Source organism: Musa acuminata, chromosome BXJ1-7, assembly GCF_036884655.1.
Source record: "Musa acuminata AAA Group cultivar baxijiao chromosome BXJ1-7, Cavendish_Baxijiao_AAA, whole genome shotgun sequence".
Taxonomy (NCBI): domain Eukaryota; kingdom Viridiplantae; phylum Streptophyta; class Magnoliopsida; order Zingiberales; family Musaceae; genus Musa; species Musa acuminata.
In genome coordinates, this window is record NC_088333.1 from 40,118,263 (window position 1) to 40,139,264 (window position 21,002).

General features: G+C 39.6%; 1 protein-coding gene across 1 annotated transcript; it reads right to left on the bottom strand.

Annotated features, from left to right (window-relative positions):
- Nucleotides 1-12,967: 12,967 nt before the first annotated feature.
- LOC103992547 (protein DWARF 53-LIKE) lies at nt 12,968-18,709 on the bottom strand. Its single transcript, XM_009412288.3, has 3 exons — nt 16,504-18,709; nt 15,379-15,625; nt 12,968-15,148 (listed from the first exon to the last, which is right to left on the bottom strand). Exons 1-3 carry the CDS (start codon nt 17,820-17,822, stop codon nt 13,136-13,138), a joined length of 3,579 nt encoding a protein of 1,192 aa, XP_009410563.2. The 5' UTR covers nt 17,823-18,709; the 3' UTR covers nt 12,968-13,135.
- Nucleotides 18,710-21,002: the final 2,293 nt, after the last annotated feature.

Consider the following 21,002-nt stretch of genomic DNA (forward strand, 5'->3'; position numbering starts at 1 on the left):
GTCCCGGTGATCAATCTTTTATGATCAATTTGATATTGTCATATCACCCATATAATTGTACCATCGGATAAATGAACGATTGGTGGTAGAGCTCAAGGTTCATTTAGCCCCTATAAATAGAGGATACACTTTCTTGATATATTTTATTCTCTCTTATTAATCTTGTACTCAAACCTTTTAGATATTTTCAGCTCTAAAAAGCTTAGTGAAATTTCAAACCTCCTCCAACTTTAAATGTTTAAGAGATACTTTTCCACCTCTTCGAGCAAGACCAAACACGATCCCCTCTCCTCTCTCGATCCTTACTAATCTCATTTTCCTCCTCCTCTAAAGAGGTTAATGTCATGATGACAAGTGAGGTTGCTCTTCCGAGAGTAATTCCTTCGGATATTGGAGCTAATGAGTCCACCCTAACTCCTTTAGTGGGGAGGCCATGGGTGATTGCTTATTAACTTTCTCGAACTAACCCAATACTTCAGTCCACCTATCCATATAAGGACTTTACAAGATTAAACAAGAAATGCTCATATGTGAGACTCAATCTATTCACATAGGCCCACAGTAGACCCTCTTCATCAGTAAATTCTCACCTATGAGAGATTATACTACAAGCGATATAATAAAATTAGAGAGTGATGGATCTCAACTTGGTGAAGGGAGTGTATAAAAGGGACATGAAGGTGATGGATCTCAACTTAGTGAAGGAAGTGTATAAAAGGGACATGAAGTCCATTCTTGAAGCAACTCATAAGTAGCTAGTCATGTTAAGCACTCAAATTTATATACACTCAATTTATATACATTCGTCATGTTAAGCACTCAAATTTATATACGCTCAATTTATATACGTTCTTAGTTCTTATATTAATCTTTGTTGTTGCTAATGTTTTATAGTCAGAGGAACACCATCTCATGACCACAACGCTTGATCGAGCCCTTTTATCTCTCTTTATAGGTGGACACTTCATCAACTGAGGTGTCTACAAAATGCTCTTTTCTCTTACTTGAAAGTATACTTCAACTTGAGAAGTATTTATAGGATTGAACTCTTTTCAAGGTACCTTGAGATCGATCGTTGAGGGGTGGTTGGGAAGGATGTTCACTCTTTGTTGGCTTCTTTCCTTCTATTTTCTTTTTCTTGACTAATAAAAACTCAACCATAATCAACTGATTGACCTTTTGTAGCAAATTTGTGAGGAAAAAAAAATTATATATGAACAAATACTAGTAAACTATAACATATAGTAGAATTAAATGAAAATTATAATAAAATAGGACATTAAGATTTATGTGAAAAATTCCTCCAACACAAAAGATAAAAATCAAGGGACAAGCTAGAGAAAATATACTATAAAAATAATGAACATATAAATCTAGGAATCTCTTGCCTAAAACTTAAGCAACAATTATAAAAGAATAACAAAGATACAAGGATTACGTCATTATACATAATATCTAAAATCTTTCCAAGTAATCATAACAAGAATCCACCATAATTATAATATAACCTGTAATGAGAATACTGCCTGGATGATTGAAAATATCCACTATGTTGTCATCGTCTTCTTTTCTTTTCTTCTTCTTTTGTTCTTCTGCCCTCAATTGCTACTACTACTTTTTTCTCAGCCATATTCATAGTCATCGTTGTCCTCTTTTTTTTTTTTTCAACCCTAGTCATTAAAAGCCTAGGTTAAAAGAGTTAGAGTTTTAATGTTAATATGGGTTGTGGGTTATTAAAACCCACTATGGGATAAACTAATGAGCATGTGCCCAACACCCTCCTCATTCAGCCCATAAGGGAGGCTGCCTCATGACTCCTCAATGTGAAGCCATGTCGAATAAAGGTTAGCACATCTCTTGCCTTTCTTTCAATAAGGTCGTTGTCAACATACCAACCATATTATCATCTATGTAGATTTTCTAAAATTACAACTACTTCTCTTTAAATACATTTCGAATCCAGTGGTATCTGATATCTACATGCTTTGACTTGGAATGAAAAATTAGATTCTTACACAAATGGATGGCACTCTGACCGTCATAATGCACCACATAATTTTTCTATTTTAGTCTCAATTCTTGTAAGAATTCTTTCATCCATAATTTTTTTTTTTGTAAACCTCTAGTAGTAATATATTCTGCCTACGTGGTGGAGAGAGCAATACACCTTTATAATTTGAATTGACATAACATAGCTCTCCTTGCAAAAATAAGTACAAAACTTAATATGGACTTCCTTGTATCAATATCTCTTACCACATCTATATTTGTGTAACCTATCAATATATGTGGTCCACTTCCAAAGCTTAAACAAACTTTAGAGCTCCCTTTGAGATATCTAAATATCCACTTCACTACTGTCCAGTGTTCTTTGTTTGGATTTGCAAAAATTTTATAGCAACATTCACTACATATGCAATGTTTGGCCTCATACATATCATCATGTGCAATTGTTAAAGCATAAGGTGTTGTGAAACCTGGGCCAATATCACATGCGCAATGGAAGAAAGAAAATAAAATCCGAGATTTCCTACAGAAAAAGTTTTTCATTGTCATGCGAAGATTGGTGCGTAAAAACCCACAAAATAAAAAACTACATATATATAAAAAATATGTTAACTAGGAAGATCGTATATCTTTGAAAACCTACATATTTATGAGAGAGGATGAAGGAGGTTAATTGTCCTCCTCTCTAGTAGTGATCCACATGACAGATATGATAAAGACGCTCCTCAAATTATATCATGATCCTCCTCTCCACGTGCATCACGTAATCAAGAAAGGACTAGCCTTTTTGCGCCCTAACTAGGGTTGTCAACTAAGGAGGAGAGAGAGAGAGAGAGAGAGGTGTATAGGATGTGGCAACTAAAAAGGGTATAGCTAGTGCTCCTTTGGTTCCCTCTTATTTATAGAGGTCCTTGTCAACTTAACCCTAATGAATTCTACTCTATTCAATATTGGATCTTCAACCAACTACCAAAGTCTCTTAAATTAGTGGATCTCTACCCGATAATATCTTATTGGCTCTTATTGAATCTTATTCACAAGATCCAATAATCTATGGGTTTATTGGATATCCAATAAGATAGGAGTTCCAACAGATATCTCATATTCGAACCGCTACTTGTCATAATACCTACCATATGTTTGTGACCCTCTATGCCCAAATCGAGCTGGTCATGAGTCGTGCTTATTATAACTCATTTTAGCTCAGCAAATTATTTTCATACTAATTCACTCGACTCATCGATTATGGACATACTAAGCCTATATAATACAGGAGAATCCAATTCATTGAACATGTCTATCTTCAGTTATCATGTATCTATAATCCCTCATCAATTTAATATCCTAGAGAATATATACTGACCATGATACTATCAGACCCATATGGTTTTTACTCAAGTCCCGCTCTAATTGGATTCTCCCGAAGAATCATTTCTCTCTCAATCCAAATGACAATGGCTAGAAATTTGTCTGAGCAAGAATACATAGGATATTTCTCTCATGACTCCGAGAGTGGATGATCCACTATCAATACTCAATTATTCTCATAAAGTTTGCTGTCACTTCCAATATCCGGTTATGCTAGATTTGGATCTTCCAAGCTTATAAGTCTGGTATCAAGAGTAGAGTACTCATACAGAACATCCTTAGTGTCTCAAGTCTAAGAACCAGATATACCAGTAGAAAGATGAAATCGTTATCTGAAAATGAGGTATTATCAACCATCTAGCATTCTATGAGTGAATCGATTAGTGAACTCATTCTCTAATAAGCACATGTATTGTATCCCTAGTATCCCCACATGAGCAACTATGAGACCAGATACCTCCATCCTATGGACGAGTATATAGCACACCAATCTATCCAGCTATCTCGATGTCCCTCTCGAGTAACCTATGATCGAAATTATTTAGTGTGTGTTTAAAGATGAATCGATCTCATTATCTTGATCTCATCATCATCCGACTCTCATTGCATAGATCCATGAATATCACAATATATATAACAAGCAACATAAAATAAAAAAAATACTAAATAAATAATAAGTAAAAAGAGTGTGTATAGTGTCACATATGTCGTCACTCACGTAATTGGTTTGTAGGGCACCTATGACTAGTATAAATAACCTTTTACATTTTCTCATTCTCCTCACACTTGATGGACTTTGCTTTGAGCATAACTTGAAGTAATCTAAAAGAGGAAAGTAAACTGGATTTACAATGTTTCATACTAAACCTATCAAATACCTTCTTGATGCATTTCTCCTATGACAATAAAATCTTCTTATTTTTTCTTTTATGAAAAATTGTATGTCTAGTATTTACTTTGCTGGCCTCATGTCTTTCATTATAAAGGACCTACTTAGTTTCTTCTTCAACCTATTAATTATAAATATATCTTTCCTAAGGATAAACATGTAATCAACATAAAGTAAGAGAATAATAAAATCCCCACAAAACTATTTGATATACACATAATGATCTGAAGTTATTCTTTTATATTCATTTTTAGTCATAAATGAATAAATTTTTTGTACTACTATCTTGGAGCTTACTTCAGCCTATATAAGCTTTTCTTCAGCTTACAAACAAAATTTTCTTTATCTTTAACTTTAAAGTCTTATGTTACTCCATATAAATTTCCTCCAAATCACCATGAAAAAAAGTTATCTTCACATCCAACTACTCAACCTCTAAGTCCAAGCGAGTAGATTGACCAAGAGCAATATGAATAGAAGATATTTTAATAATATAAGAAAAAATATCTTTAAAGTCAATTTTCTTTTGACCCAAGCATTTCACTACTAATATGGCTTTGTTCTTTGGTTGAGAATATTATTCTTGAATCTTCAATCTAAAAACTCACTTATTCTTCAAGACATTCCTTCTCTTTAGTAGTTGCACCAAATCATATATGGTTATTCTACAAAGCATCTATCTCTTCCTACATAGCAAATAATCATTCCTTAATTACTTCCTAGAAACTCTCTAGTTCATCTGCATTAGTAAGCATTACATACTCCTCTGCAAAGTATCTTTTGGAAGGTTGACATTGTTTAGAAGATCTTCTCAATTAAGGTTCTATGGAAAGTCGCTCTCCATTCTTGCTCAACATATTAGGTAGATCAACATCGACTTTTATACTATCTTTTTTCATATCTCCCACATCACCATGATATACTAGAGGAGTTATTAAGTCATAGTCTACTAATCATTCTAAAAAAGTCTTAGCTAGTGCCTCTTTCTTCAAATCCTCAAGGGTTTGATCCTCAAAGAAAACTACATCTCTATTTTTAAACACCTTCTGCTTTTCTAGATCTTAAAGTTATAACCAAAATAATTATGTGAGTAGCCAAGAAAAATATATTCTTTTGTCTTACCATCTAGTTTAGACCTTTTAATGTCTGGAATGTATGCAAATGTATGATAATCAAATACTCTCGAGTGCTAGACATCTTTTCCTGATTATACATGCTATATAAATCACCATCTAAAACTATATAGGGTGACAAGTTGATCATATCAATTGCTATCCTCGAAGTCTCATTCCAAAACTTTTTTGGTAGTTTGGCTTGTGAAAGTATACATTTGATATTTTTCATGATGGTACGATTCATCCTTTCTACAATTGTATTATGTTAAGGTGTATCAAGAACTATCATTTAATGTTGGATGTCATGTGACTTGCATTAATCATCAAACAATCTTATATACTCACCACCATTATTCAATCTTATACATTTCAATTATCTTTCTATCTCCCTTTCAACTTTAGCATGAAATTCTTTGAAAATATTAATAACTTGATCTTTGGTCTTCATAGCGTTGACTCAAACTTTACAAAAAAAGACATATATAAAAGTAACAAAATAAAGTGCATTACTAATACTAGGAATATTAATAAATCATTATGAGTTTTTGTCCTCAAAGATCACATACATCTGTTTAGGCACAGTTCAATGTATATATTTTTCTAGACAAAGCAAAACCAATAAAAGAAATTCTATATTGTTTATCAACCAAATAATCAATATAAGAGTTCAAACATATACCTTTGAGGTCTGGCAATATCTCTCTCTTCGAAAAAACTTGCAGTCCCTTTTCACTCATACGTTCCAATCACCTGTTTTACAACTCTATATTAAAGTCTTTTTCTCTGTAGCATTCAATTACTCACCACAACTTTGATATGCAACCTGTGTAAAATATGATATTTTTTTCCATTAGCTACAACAAGGGAATCCTTGTATAAAAATATTATTTTCCATTAGTTTCAATTGCCTTATATAAAAATATGTTATCAAAGTCTTCATTATGTAGCCTTCAAATTAAAATTAAAGTCAACATCAAATCAACCACATGTCTCACATTCTTAAGCACCAACTTGCAAACAAGATTGTGTTAATCATAAGTGTCCTACGAGCTAAACATGTGAGTGATAGCACGTGTGATATAATATGCATTCTTTTTTCTTATTATTATTATGGTATTTTTTTTACTATATATATATATATATATATATATATATATATATATATATATATATATATATATATATATTATAATGTCTATGCATCTATGTAATGAGAATTGAATTGTGAGATCACGATAATGAGACCAATTTGCCTTTAAACATAGATCCTAAATAATCTCGGTTATAAATCACTCGAGAGGGACATCGAGATGACCAGATAGATCGGTGTTGTGTGCACATTTTCATATGATCGAGGCAGCCAGTCTCATAGCTGCTCGTGTGGGGACACTATGGGTACAATATAGGTGCTCATTAGATAATGAGTTCACTGATTAATCCGCTCAGAGAATGCTGAATGATTGATGATGTCTTATTATCAGACAACGATTCTATTATCCCAATGGTATATTTGATCCTTAGATTTAAGATACTAAGGATATCCTGTATGAGTACTTCACTCTTTGATATTGGACTTATAGGTTTAGAAGTTTCAAATATAACACAACTGGTCATCAAAAGTGACAGTTAACCTTATGAGGGCTATTGAATGTCGATAGACGATTATCCGTACTCAATGTCATAAGAGCAATATCCAAGATCATTTAGATTGAGAGAAAAAGAGTTATGCGGAAGAATCCGATTAGAGTGAGACTCGAATAGAAACCATATGAGTCTGATAGCACAATGCTCGATATACAATCTCTGGGACATTAGATGGATGAGGTGTAGGGAAATCTAAGGGTGACATCATATACGCAATGGAAAAATAGAAAATATAAATCTAAAATTTCTCAAAAAGGTTTTCGTCATCATGAAAAGATTAGTGCGCAAAAACTTATAAAATTGAAAACCACGTGTGAGATAGTTGTGTTACATAAGAAGATCGTATATTCTTAAATTTCTAAAAATTTGTGGGAGAGGATGAAGAAGGTCAAGCACCCTCTTTTTTAGCGATGATCCATATGGCGGGGGCTACGAAGACGCTCCTTAAATCTCCTCGTTGCATGCACCATACAATCAAGAAGAGGTTGGCCCTTCTTACTATCCACATGCCCCAAAAAGGGCTACAGGCTGAGAAGGAGAGGGAGAGAGGAGAATGAGATGTTGAAAAATCCTTGGGGGCGACATCATATGCGCAGCGGAAGAACAAGAAAAATAAAATCCCCCATTCCCAAAGAGATGTTCGTCGTCGTGCGAAGATTGGTACGCAAAAATCCGCGAAACATGAAACTGCGTATAGAGTAGATTGTGTTACCTAGGGAGATCGTATATCCCTGTTTCCTTGCAGATCCTTAGGAGAGGGTGAAGGAGGTCAAGCGTCCTCCTCTCTAGCGGTGATCCACACAGTAGGGTTACGACGACGCTCCTCAAAACTCCAGACCTACTCTTAGGTGGAGACGAAGAAGAGAATAGGAAAAGGCAAACAAAAGCTCTCTAGCCCATGGGGCTCTGAATCCCTCCTATTTATAGAGGTCCCTTGTCAAACCCTAATGGGTCCTCCCCTAGTAGGTATTGGATCTACATCCAATAAGACAAGGGCTCCGTCGGATATCTCATATCCGAACCTCTATTCATCGCAATGCCTACTATATGTGTGTGACCCTCTAGGCCCAATATCGAGCTGGCCGTGAGTCATACCTGTCAGAACTCCTTCTAACTCAGTGAATTATTATCTCTGTAATAATTCACTCGACTCATCGACTACGGACGTACTAGGCCACTACGCTGTAGTTCCCAGACAATACAGGAGAATCCAATCCATTGGACATGTCTGTCCTCAGTTACCGTGTACCTATAGTCCCTCATCCATCTAATATATCAGAGACCGTATATCGAGCATGGTGTTGTCAGACCCACACGGTTTTTTCTCGAGTCTCACTCTAATCGGATTCTCCCGGAGAACTCTTTCTCTCTCAACTCGAATGACCCTGGCCAGGGATTTGTCTGAGCAAGAACACATGGGATATTCCTCTTATGATGCCGAGAGTGGATGATCCTCTATCGACACTCAATAGCCCTCGTAAGGTCGACTACCACTCCCAATGACCAGCTGTACTAGATCTGGGACAGCCAAACCTATAAGTATGATATCAAAGAGTGGAGCACTCATACAGGACATCCTTGGTGTCTCAAGTCTAAGGACCAGATACACCACTAGGACTACGGAATCGCTGTCTGACAATAAGGCATCATCAACCATCCAGCATTCCGTAAGCGGATCAATTAGTGAACTCATTCTCCAATGAGCACCTGTACTGTATCCCTAGTGTCCCTACACAAGCAGCTATGAGACCAACTGCATCCATCATATGGACGGGTATACAGCACACCAGTCTGTCCGGTTATCACGATATCCCTCTCGAGTAACCTATGACCGGGATTATTTAGGATATGTGTTTAAAGGTGAATCGATCTCACTATCGTGATCTCATCACGATTCGATTCCCATTGCACAAATCCAAGAACATCACAATATATGTATGCATTTATGCAATAGTTATAAAGTGATATATGCCAAAATATAATAAGCAAAAAGATTCTATATTAAGTCACATGTGCCATCACTCACGTGATTGGCTTACTGGGCACCTATGACTAGCATGAGATGTGATAGCTAAAAGGCCTAGCCTATGGCCCTTTGGTTCCCTCCTATTTATAGAGGTCTCTTATCAACTTAACCCTAATGGATCCTACCATATTGGGTATTCAATCTTTATCCAATTACCCAAGCCTTTTATATTAGTAGATCTTTACCCAATAGTCTCTTATTAGCTCTTATTGGATCTTATTTATAGGATCCAATAATTTATGGGTTTAATGGATATTCAATAAAGATAAGAGCTCCGACGGATATCTCATCTCTGAACCTTTACTCGTCGCAATACCTACCATATTAGTCATACATACCAAAATTTCTTCTGACTCAGTGAATTATTATCTCAATAATAATTCACTCGACTCATCGACTACAGACGTACTAGGCCACTACGCTGTAGTCCCTAGACGATAGAGGGGAATCCAATCTTTTGAACATATTTGTCCTTAGTTACTATGTACCTATAGTCCCTCATCCATCTAATATCAAAGAGACTATACACTAGGCATGGTGCTGTCAGACCCATATGGTTTCTCCTCGAGTCTCACTCTAATCAGATCCCCCCAAAGAACTCTTTCTCTCTCAATCGGAATGACCTTAGCCAAGGATTTGTCTAAGTAAGAACATATAAGATATTCCTCTCATAATACTGAGAGCAGATGATCCTCTATCGATACCCAATAGCCCTCATAAGGTTGACTACCACTCTTGATGATCGACTATGCTAGATATAAGTCTAATATCAAAGAGTAAGTACTCATATAGGGTATCTTTTGTATCTTAAGTTTAAGGACTAGTGACACCATTGGGATGATGAAATCACTATCTAATAATGAAGTATTATCAACTATCTAGCATTCTGTGAGTGGATCAATCAATTAACTCATTCTCCAATGAGCACCTACACTATAGTCATAGTGTCCCTACACAAGCAAATATTAGATGGTATATAGCATACTAGTCTATCCGGTTATCTCGATGCCCCTCTTGAGTAACCTATGACCGAGACTATTTAGGGTTTGTGTTTAAAGGTGAATTTGTCTCATTATCATGATCTCATCACGATTCGATTCACATTATACAAATTCATAGACATCACAATATATTTATACAAATAGTGATTCCATTATCCTAGTGGTATATCTAGTCCTTAGACTTGAGACACCAAGACATTTTATATAAATACTTCACTCTTTGATACTAGATTTATAGACCTAGAAGTTCCAAATCTAGCACAATTGGTCATTAGAAGTGACAACTAACTTTACGAGAGTTATTGAGTGTTGATAGAAGATCATTCACTCTTAATGACATGAGAGAAATATCTCATATGTTCTTACTCAAGTAAATCCCTATATAGGGTCATTTGAATCGAAAGAAAAAGAATTCTTTAGAAGAATCTAATTAAAGCGAGACTTGAGTAGAAACCGTATAAGCCTGACAACACCATGCCTAGTATACGATCTCTGAAATATTAAATAGATGAGAGGCTATAGATACACGATAACCAAGGATAGATAGTTCTAATGAATTAGATTCTTCTACATCATTTGGGGATTACGGCGTAGTAGTATAATACGTCCGCAATCAATAAGTCGAGTGAATTATTATGAAGATAATAATTCACTGAGCCAGAAGGAGTTATGATATGTATGACTCATGAGCTCAATATTAGGCCTAGAGGGTCACACATATGGTAGATGTTGCAACAACTAGATGTTCAGATATGAGAGATCCGCTATAGCTCCTATCTTATTGGATATTCAATAAACCCATGAATTATTAGATCCTATGGATGAGTAACACATAGCAGAATTAAACAAAAATATCACATAAAACAATAAGATTTACGTGAAAACCCCCTCAAACGCGAAGGGTAAAAATCACGGGCAAAGCTAGAGAAGCGTATCAACTATAACAATAATGAATATACAAATCTCAGAGTCTCTTGCCCAAAAATCAAGCAACAATCACAAGAGAATAACAAGGATATAAGAATTATATCATCGTGCATAATATCTAAAAAACTTCTTCCATGATCACAATAAGAATCCACTACAAATCTGAACTAACTTGATGTAAGAACACTCTATTGTCCTCTCCTTTTTTTTCTCTTATTTTTTTTTTTCCCTCAACTACTGCTATTGCTTCTTCCTTTTTCTCAGCCATGTTCATAGCCACCATTGTCTTTTTTTTTTTTATATAGCCCTAGCCACTAAAAACCTAGGTTAAAAGAGTTATGGTTTTAATTTTAATATCAATTTCTTAACAATCGAAATGAAGAGGCAAGAGAGGCAAATGTTGTTGATGAAAGCATTTGATAAAAATGGATGGGTTTAAGTGTGATAATATTTGTAGTTCCCCTAAGAACCCCTTAGTAAAGTTTGTCAAAATGTCTCTTTTCTGGATAGCTAGGACAAAAGTGGTAAACTTTTTTTTTATAATTATTGACTTATAAAATTAAGTTTAAACTCGACTCTGTTGAAGGAGTTGATAGAGTTAGGGGCAACCATATGTACTATTCTTCAATCGCTCCTCGAATAGTAGTTGAGAAGGATCAAGGCATGAGTATATCATACAAGCATATAAACAATTATTATATTAATGTTATATAAAAAAAATTAATATTAAAAATTAAAATAAATAATAATAGATCAAATATATAATGTCTATTTTTGGATGCTATTCAAAAAGTCTTTATCTGATTTATAAATATATTGTCATCGGATTCGAAGGTCACAACGATGTTCTGCAAGAAAAAATAGGCTTATTTTTTTCTCTCTTTCTATCATTCATTTCGTAATTACGAGGGTTCGATTGGAGATAAAAGAGAAGATATATAATGTTTCAATAACTAGTTATTTTATTCATACGAGATCTTATCCTTTTATAAACGAGAGCAAAAAGACTAAGATAAGTAATTAGAATAGTTTCTCCCATCAACGTTATTTTCTAAATAATTTTACTATAATTAGATTTTCTTTCTATTGACTTATAATCATAATTATAATTTAATTATATCGATAATAGGATCACGTAATCTAACGCACTAATGATTCTATATAAAATTATTTGAATGACCAAATTTACTACATACTTATATGATCTGAACTTCTATCAAAATCAAAAGTCTTTCGGTGTTGGAAGACAAAATCCTTAAGGAGATGCCCTTTCTTGAGTTAATTGGTAGAAAAGGAATAACAGCTGGTGAATGCCTTGGCATCCCTAGTTGGAAAATTAATTAGCTAGGGATTGAATCAAATTAGTATGTTTATACTGTAAGGTAATATTTTAATTTCAAGTCATTATACACTTTATGAGTATAAGACCTAGCTCAGTAGCTAGTCCAATCTCATTCAAAGAAAAGACAAAGGAAACATTAATATAGACAAATTTTGGAATTTTTTTTGTCACATTTCTAAGCATGAACAGGACCAATCCATAGATTCTGAACTTAATAAACAAAAGCACTAGAAACATCCAAATGCCCTTCAAGAACAAAACAGTCACTACCAATTATACTCTTAATCTCTAATATCCATGTTTTTGTGACAAAAACATCCTCTATATATATATATATATATATATATATATATATATATATATATATAAAGAGAGAGAGAGAGAGAGAGGTATCATGATGTTGTCACCAGAGAGACAGAAAAGAGGGCCATCACTTAAATGACATGAAACCAGAGAAGCCATTTAATTTAAGAGAATTTTCTTCAGAACATTTGTCTTCCTGCAGAGAGTGCACCTCCACATTTATGGACTCAAGGCATTGATGGAGAAAACAATATTTGATATCATTCTCAGTGACAAACATCCTGATGAGAAAGACAGTAGTAATTTTGCTCCCTTCCTCATCAGAAACAGCAACACAAATTCATCTGGTCAAATACAAGAACTTTCCTGAACTGCAAACTGATTCAATTTACAGGATACAAGCTAACCTGATAAAACCCCAGAAAAGCAATGGCATTCACAAGATTATAGTCATTTCACAAGGAATGCTACGTGCTACATTATACAACTAGCTACAGAAACCTATATAAATCATCAACTTATGACAATTCTTGAAGGAAGGAGAACACCAGGTGCATGGTCCTGAGCAAATGCATCCTCACAAGCAACAAGTCTAAGGATGCTGTGACCCGACAGGTTGCGCCGGCGTCTCAACTCCACGAAACTCCTGCCAAGAACCTGCTCAAACCATTTAGTCAAGGCTCCCCTATCTTCCAATGACCATGCTGCTGCAAGTATCTCCTCCATTACCTTCTGGTCGATCTCCAACAAACAATCAGGCCCAGCAGCACCACGGAAGATCTTGTTTATATCTTTCAACATGTTATCGGCGAGGGCATCAAAATCAAAAGGTTTGAAGTCCACTGATGCATCAACTAGATCAAAGAAATCTTCCATCCACGACTCTGAAGTTTCTGATTTGGAGTAGTCTTCATGACTGCTATAGTTGTTATCGTTCACTTCAACCTCTTCTACAGGCAAATTCAAGTCTAAGACGACCTTTGCAGTCTTGTGTGCCTTTTTGGCAGACATCAAGCTTTCGTACTGGATCCTGCAGTCATGAGAGACATCCAGCTTGCGCTTACATACAAAAACCGAGTGTCGATATACTTGATTGTTCCTCAATTTTTGACTTGATGCAAATGAGACATTAGGAGCTCTGGGACTACTGCTAATAGACTCTCGAGAAGGTTCTAAGATAATCTTCATCTGCCAACATGAAGCTGCTAGAATAGTCTCCTCAGAGAAACTACTGCATTCTTTCGTCTGAGAAAAAGTTTGGCCTTGAATTCTTGCTGAAGTCAGGATAAATATGGCATTGTTTATGCTAAATTCCCTTCCATGGGAATCAGGAAATTTGCCGGTACGGATAGCCTGGGATAAGCTGTTCTGAACGAGGAAGTCAGCTTTATCCACATTTTCAAGGAAAACAACAGATTGTAGTTTCTGGCTTAGCTCTGCAGCAATATGATCCACATTCATTTTCCCTCTAAACTGTACATCATTTCCATTGACCACCTGTTGGGCACAGATGGTCTTGGGATGGGCAACACAATCCTGGTAACTTAGATCAATGCACACAAAGTCTTCTTTGCTGCCATATATCAATTCTGCAAGAGCCACTGCTACTCTCTTCTTCCCAATCTTATCTGGACCACAAAAACTGAGCCAAATATCTCCTCTCAGGCATGCACCACGACGTCTTTCACCAGATTTACAACGGACTATAGCTTGACTAATAGCACTGATTGCTTCTTCTTGTCGGCCAACTTTATCGACGAGACTCGAACAAAATGATTTGTAATTACTCAAATCAAACTTTTGCCATGTACTGGATGAGATGAATGAGGGTTTGTCATAGGCAGAAGAACAACCATTCAAAACCTGTGAAAATGAGCGGGTCAGGACACGTTGAGGGGTACCATTTGTCGGGGAACCTTGATGGCCAACGCAAGAAAAAGAATCAACAGGAACATCTGGGCCATTTCTTTTGACCATATTGACATTCATCGATGGCAAACAAACAGGCAAGTCCTCCGAATGATCTTTTGGCACTTGCAAAGCAGGATTTCCCTTGTTGCAAAGTGGCTCATGAAGAGTTCCTAAAACCAAATCCGTCATGACAGATGTTACAGAGGAAGGTGAAGCATGATCATCACCTTGGAGAGATTGGAAGCTCTCCCTCTGAATCTGTTCACTTTTGGAAGGTCTGACCTCCAGTTTCAAGAAGAAGTCCTTATCTCCTGGTTCCAAAAGTGAAGGCAACGAGATACTCTTGCTGGCTGCGGTGATCTTCTTTGTGCCTTCGGAAATAGGGAATAAAATTCCAAACCCTATTCGATTTTGAGCATCATCAGGATTTTCACTATTATGATTGCAGGTCCTCTCCGTGTTAGAAATACATGATGGTTCGATATCACCAGGAACGGCAGGGCGATCATCTGTATCCGTTGTCTGGCAACCATGATGGAGGCATTGGCTATTGTCATTCCATTTCTTTTGCAAATCCATAGCATTAGCATTAAAAACTGTCTTATCATCTTTAGCCTGCATTGAAGAAAACTGCATGAATTTTACCCCAGACATGAAGGAACGTAACTTAAATGCATCTATTGCCTCATTTTAGCTGCATTTACACACAACAAGACCATGGCATGGCACGTATGGGTGGGTGGTTCAACAAAAGCTTGTGAATCAGTTAAAGAGGTGACGTAAAGGAGTTTCCTAAATTCTCCACAAGAATGAATGAGAATCAATGATGTAAATAGAAAACACACCTTTGCTATATTGAATCCATCATTCAAGCTAACCGTATTGGGTTCATGCAGCCAAAAAGGCAAGTTTGCATTTTGTTGATCATCAAGAGAATCTGAATGTCCCTTAAGAGTAACAGAAACTTCTTGCTCATACTTGTCGTTGCAGTGCTCATAGTGGAGCCCTGATGGGTACACACTGCTAAACATGCCTTTCGAATCATATGCGGTAGGGAAAAACCCCCCAAATGGAACAAATGACTCCATCAAGCTGTCATATGAACAAGACATGGTTGAGATCCCAGATCAAAAGTTTTTGCTAATGAAAGCATGTTCTACAGGATGAAAATTGCTATCAATAGAAGCAACAATAGATGAAACCCTTCAGACTTCTGTCTCCAATCAACCACAACAACATTCAGAATCACGTTTTACATACCGAATCTTTTTCTGTAATGTGCTAGCAAACAATAATAGAGTTTCGGGACATGCTCACTGTTCTTCTGTGGCAAATCAAGCCCTAGGTGCAATCTACTTAGTAGATTTTCATCGTCACAGGTAATGCTTTTTCGAAAGAGACACATATTTGCTTTGATCTAGTCCTACGACATATCCATTTTCTAAAAGAAAAAAAGGCAACAATTATTTGCTCGCATAACTTGGAAAGAGGAAGCAATGAAATCAATAGTTCCATTTCTTAAAGGTAATTCTACTAGTGCATCCATAAATTTTAGTGAACGAAGGAAATATCATAGTTAAGCAAAATGTTCATGATAAAGATGTATATACAGTTAAATCCATACAAACCTACTCGGTAATTCCGACTTCATGCACTTCAATATGCAAGCTTTAATTTTTTTGCCACAAATATCATACCTTTTACATGATCATAACAGACTCCAATCTCTAAGAGCTAAAAGTTTTCCAAGTATATCGAACTTATATTGCTTGATGTAAGAACACAAACAATTCAGAAAAACAATGAAGAACAGTTCATAAAGTCGAGTCTTTCCAGAAACTAAGGAGGAGAAGAATCTGCTGCAAATAAGAAACCAAGCATTAGACAAGAGAGCAAAATCGCGGTCGCCGAATAAAATTAAAGTAGTATTCAGAGAAGAGTTTAAACTATGAAGTCACCGATCCACCCACCTGGGAGGTCTGGGAAGTGATCCACCCATCCCTGTCCTCACTGAAGTGATTGGCAGCAGCTGCAAATCCCAATCTTTATCCAGCATTGGATGCTTGGACAAGAACTTCATGTAGGTTTCGTACGTCGCCGACCATCCCATCACCCACAACCTCCCTTGGTAGACCTCCAACAGTCTGGTGAGCTCCGAAACCAAACAGCTCTCCTTCTCATCGCAGTCCGAGCTACCTTCCACCATCCCCTTCAAATCCCCAATGTTCAAGATCGCTCCCGGTGACTCTGCTTTGTTCCCCAACTCCTCCAGCCGAGTGCCGACCGCCAACTGATCGCCGCCGCCAGTTCCGAGTTCGACTACCTCCTTCTCGATGCTAACAAGCTTTATTCCACGCAGCTCCGGAGGCAAAACCGCCCAATTCTGCCTTTCGACGGCCTGGGCAAAGTCTCGAGCTGCCTCGCCGGCGCCGACTCCGACCAGCATCGGATTCCGTCCGCTGCTCTTCCGGGCCAGGATCTCCCCTATCCTGCGGCAGTTCTCGTCGCTGCCGTCGGAGCGGAGCTGCCCGGCCGCGGTGGCGAAAGGGAAGACGAGCCCTCGAGGGGACAGCGCCGTCTCGAATCCATCCCCGGCCGAGAAATTGCACAGGAACAGCGGCGGGCATCTGGCGGCACGGGGGAAGCGGAGGATGGGCGGCGGGGGGCGGAGGATGGCGAGCTTGATGTCCGTGCTGCGGAATCCCGCGTCGCCGAAGACGCGGCTGACGACGGGGTCATCCAAGATGGCGAGCACCAGCTGCTGGAGCTCCACCTTCACCCCGGAGAACGACGACGCGCCCCCCGCAGCGGCGGCGCTCTGCTGCTGCTGCTGGTACAGGTGGAACGTGTCCGGGTTCCGCCGCTGGTTCGCCTGCGACCGCTTGATCGCAGCCATGAGCGAGTTCGAGATCGGCGGCTCATCACCGCCGCCGCTCCCCTCCGCAACCTGCCGGTTGGTGGACGACGACGACGGCAGCCGGTCGAGGGCCACGCCGAAGCACAGTTCGAGCGCCTTGAACTGCAGCCTGGGCGAGTACGCGGAGCTGCGGGCGCGCGTGAGCGCGTCACGGAGGATCGAGCACGGAGCGGACGAGGCTCCAGGCGCTGTTCTTCCAGCGGCCGGGGAGGGGGAGGGGGAGGGGGAGGATGAGAGGAGTAGGGCGTAGACGACGTGGAGGGAGGTGGTCTGAGCGTGGGCGCGGCGGCGGGCGATGGCCACGGCGTCGTCGAGCGCGGCGCCCGCTTCGGCCGCGAGGCACGCTCGCGCGTTGCTAACCGGCGTCGGCATCCCGTCCTCGACCAACGACCATATACCACACTCTAAGCCGCAAGTCCCCCAATATAAAATTCCTCCTCTTGCCAATATAATACTCTTCCGGGCTACGCTGCAAACTATGGCGTATTATAACCGCAATCAACCATAACTACCACGCCAAGCCTGCTCCGCTCGCAAGAGAGAGAGAAAGGAGATCGGAAGCAGCGGCGGCGGCGTTTCGGTGAACGGGAGATGGGAGGAGGAGCAGAGGCCATTACATCGGGCGCACCTCCAATTTACTTATGACTGGAGGCGAAAGCGAGGGCCGGAGGCGGGGCGGGACCCACAACCCCCAACCAAGAGCCGAGCACAAATGCCCGCGGGCCCCACGTCGAGGGGGATCTCGGTCACACAAATATCACCACTGTTCGCGTCGCTGTTACCCGCCCCCCTGCCATCTTCTTCCCTTCGTTCCCATGGATCACCCGCAGGGGGCCAAGTTGAGGGAGGAGATGCCGAGGGCGGCTGCTGGCCACTTGTCGGCGGTGGGGCTCACCGGAGAAGGTGGAGGAGCAGTAGCAGTAGCAGTAGCAGCAGCAAGAGGGCGGAGCTGGCCGGGGTTGGTGTCACGAGGCGTTTCCCAGCCCGAGCGGAGACGGCCGAAGCGCGCCGGTCTGGTCGCACTCCGGGGTGTACTTGGGCAAGTGAACAGGGTCCGGTTCGGTCAGCGGCCGGTCTCAGCTCACGCGGCGCCTTCCATAAAAGGTGTTCCCTTTCTGTTCCGGTTAGGCAAAGCCCAACACACGGCGCAGCCGATAACAAGGACTAATCATGGGTGACAGTGCCCGCGGGGCCTCGCACCCACCCCACCTGACTCCCCTTCGGTCAGAACCAGACACAAACACTTGGTGAGCTATCCCTATCTCTCTCTCTCTCTCTCTCTCCGATATCGATGAACCAATCGGTGAACTCCAAGGGGTGATGTGTAGCCCGGCAGCGACGTTGACTTCTCCCGAGTTCGGTGTAGTCAAATGCCACCTCACCCCGCCTGATTCCGCAGGCACGGTCACCCCTGCTCGCCCATGTTCCCGTTCCACCCACGAGTCTGTATTATCGGGAATATTTGCTCCCAATCACGCGAGAATATGTCATGTCCTTATGATAGGCGTATTTATGATGCAAAAGGAAATCATTTTATATTATTATTATATATAAATACATAAATATCATTATGTTTTCTACGACCAATTTGTCACAGTAAAAAGATTCCCTTTGCGATTGCAAAGCATTTTGTACGCATTAGACCTCTCATGCCTGTTTTAATGCATGTGAAGTGTCCGAAGCAGTAGCGACTGTGCATGTTTGGAACGCTTTCTCATTGCTTTCCCACGTCTGCACACCATATTTAGATTTTTATGATTATATAAACGACATGTGATGATTGGATGTCATTTTCAGTATATATATATATATAATGATTTATAACGTGCGACTAAACATTTTACATGATCATTAGATCGTTCTCTTATTTTTTATTTTTTCCTGGCATTATATGATGCTATAAAAATATATATATAGTTTTCAAAAAATAAGAAAGAGGGATATTTTTATGGTACCCAATTAGGCGAATGGGACAGAATGTTCCTATATATACCCCAACATGAGTATTATTGTGTGATTCTTGATAGGAATTGTGGGTGCGACAAGTGTCCTTGTGGAAATAGTCGCGGCTGTGTCATGGCTCGCTTTATTTGGGAGCCCATTAAATCCCGTTGACTCGGTCGATGCTTTGAGGTAAGAATTACCTGCCCCGGTCGTCCGTCACGTGTCTGGGACGAGACAGGGAACGCGAAGGCTTCCCGTGAAAAGTTGGGACGGCCGGACGTCATATCTTGCGTCGTCACCAGCAGCATGCCACCGGTCGCGCGCGTTCCGTGTCTGAGCCACGACAGAAACGCTGGCTATATGTATTCTGCGTGTCTCTCGCCCTCTCTCTCTCTCGCTCGCTGGCGCTCGCATCACCAAAAGATGAGATGTGACCTGAATCGCAACGAAGGCCTGTGATGATGGCGATGGTAACGGTGGTGGTGGCGATGATGATGGTGATGGGGAAAGGGAATAGGAACCTTGACTCCGCCACCCACCGTGTACATCCCCTTCCACCCATGGGAATCTAAAAGCTCTTGAGATGGACCCACGGCGGGCCCCACCACCTGGGCACACTGGCTTCATACCCGCCACCCCGTCATCTTCTTCTTCTGTTGTTGCTGCTGCTGCTGCTGCTGCTGCTGTTTCGAAACCCTAACGTGTTCGCTGTCCGTCGGCCTCTCCTTGTCTCTTCTGGCCGTCCAAGCCACCATGGCCGGGCTGTCCCCCTCGTGCCGCTTCCATTATTGGCGCAGCCCGCGCACACCTCTCTTTTGGACGATGATGAAGTCTCCATTTGACTTGCAAAAGGAAGGGGAGAGGGGGGGGGGGGGGTGGTGAAAGGAAAGCAGTTTAAAAGCCTTTACAGACACCCTTTCATGGCCGCCTCTCACTAGCAAAGCTCCGCAAGACAACAAAAACAACAGCAATAATAATGGCTGACACTCATCATCAATCATCAGAAACAATATGCTCGTATTTGTTTCAGACTGCAGCTGCCAGACTCTGTGTGTCACTCATTCAACGTATTACTACCATCATGCATGGCTTAAACATGCACTGACTTCTTATACAAAACTATGCTAAACATTTCACTTTCTGTAAAGAAGAAAAGGAGAGAAGAGAGAGAGAGAGAGGAGAGTTCAGCAACCTAATTTCTTTGGATTTCTACAGATTATGTCAAGAAAAATAAAGATGCATGAGGAAATTAATTGTGATAAGAGCTATGTTTTTCTGTCGGCAATAATGTCAAGAAAGGTGAGTGCAATTGCGTGGCAAATATTCTTGGATGAGCTAAGAGTATATACCCTTTTCAATCACTTTGGTGTTCCTATCAAGACATGTTGACTGAAAGGAGTAGACTTTACTCCTAGCTACCATCAATAAACATCAGCACTGTGGAAATCTAAGTAGGCTTTAGGTATTCTCTTGTATAATGTTTAGAGTCAAAAGAAATAAATTTATTATACATGATGATCGGATACTGATATACTATAAAATATCAAACCATTCAATGGTAGGTTAATGGGGACTTCATCTCTAATCAAGTATAGATATAGTCGCATT

Coding starts and splice junctions, on each gene's coding strand:
- LOC103992547 (XM_009412288.3), bottom strand. CDS start 17,822: ATGCCGACGCCGGTTAGCAACGCGCGAGCGTGCCTCGCGGCCGAAGCG. Junction 15,626..16,503: donor TCACTTCCCAGACCTCCCAG/GTGGGTGGATCG, acceptor TTCATATGACAG/CTTGATGGAGTCATTTGTTC. Junction 15,149..15,378: donor ATGGATTCAATATAGCAAAG/GTGTGTTTTCTA, acceptor TCTTCAATGCAG/GCTAAAGATGATAAGACAGT.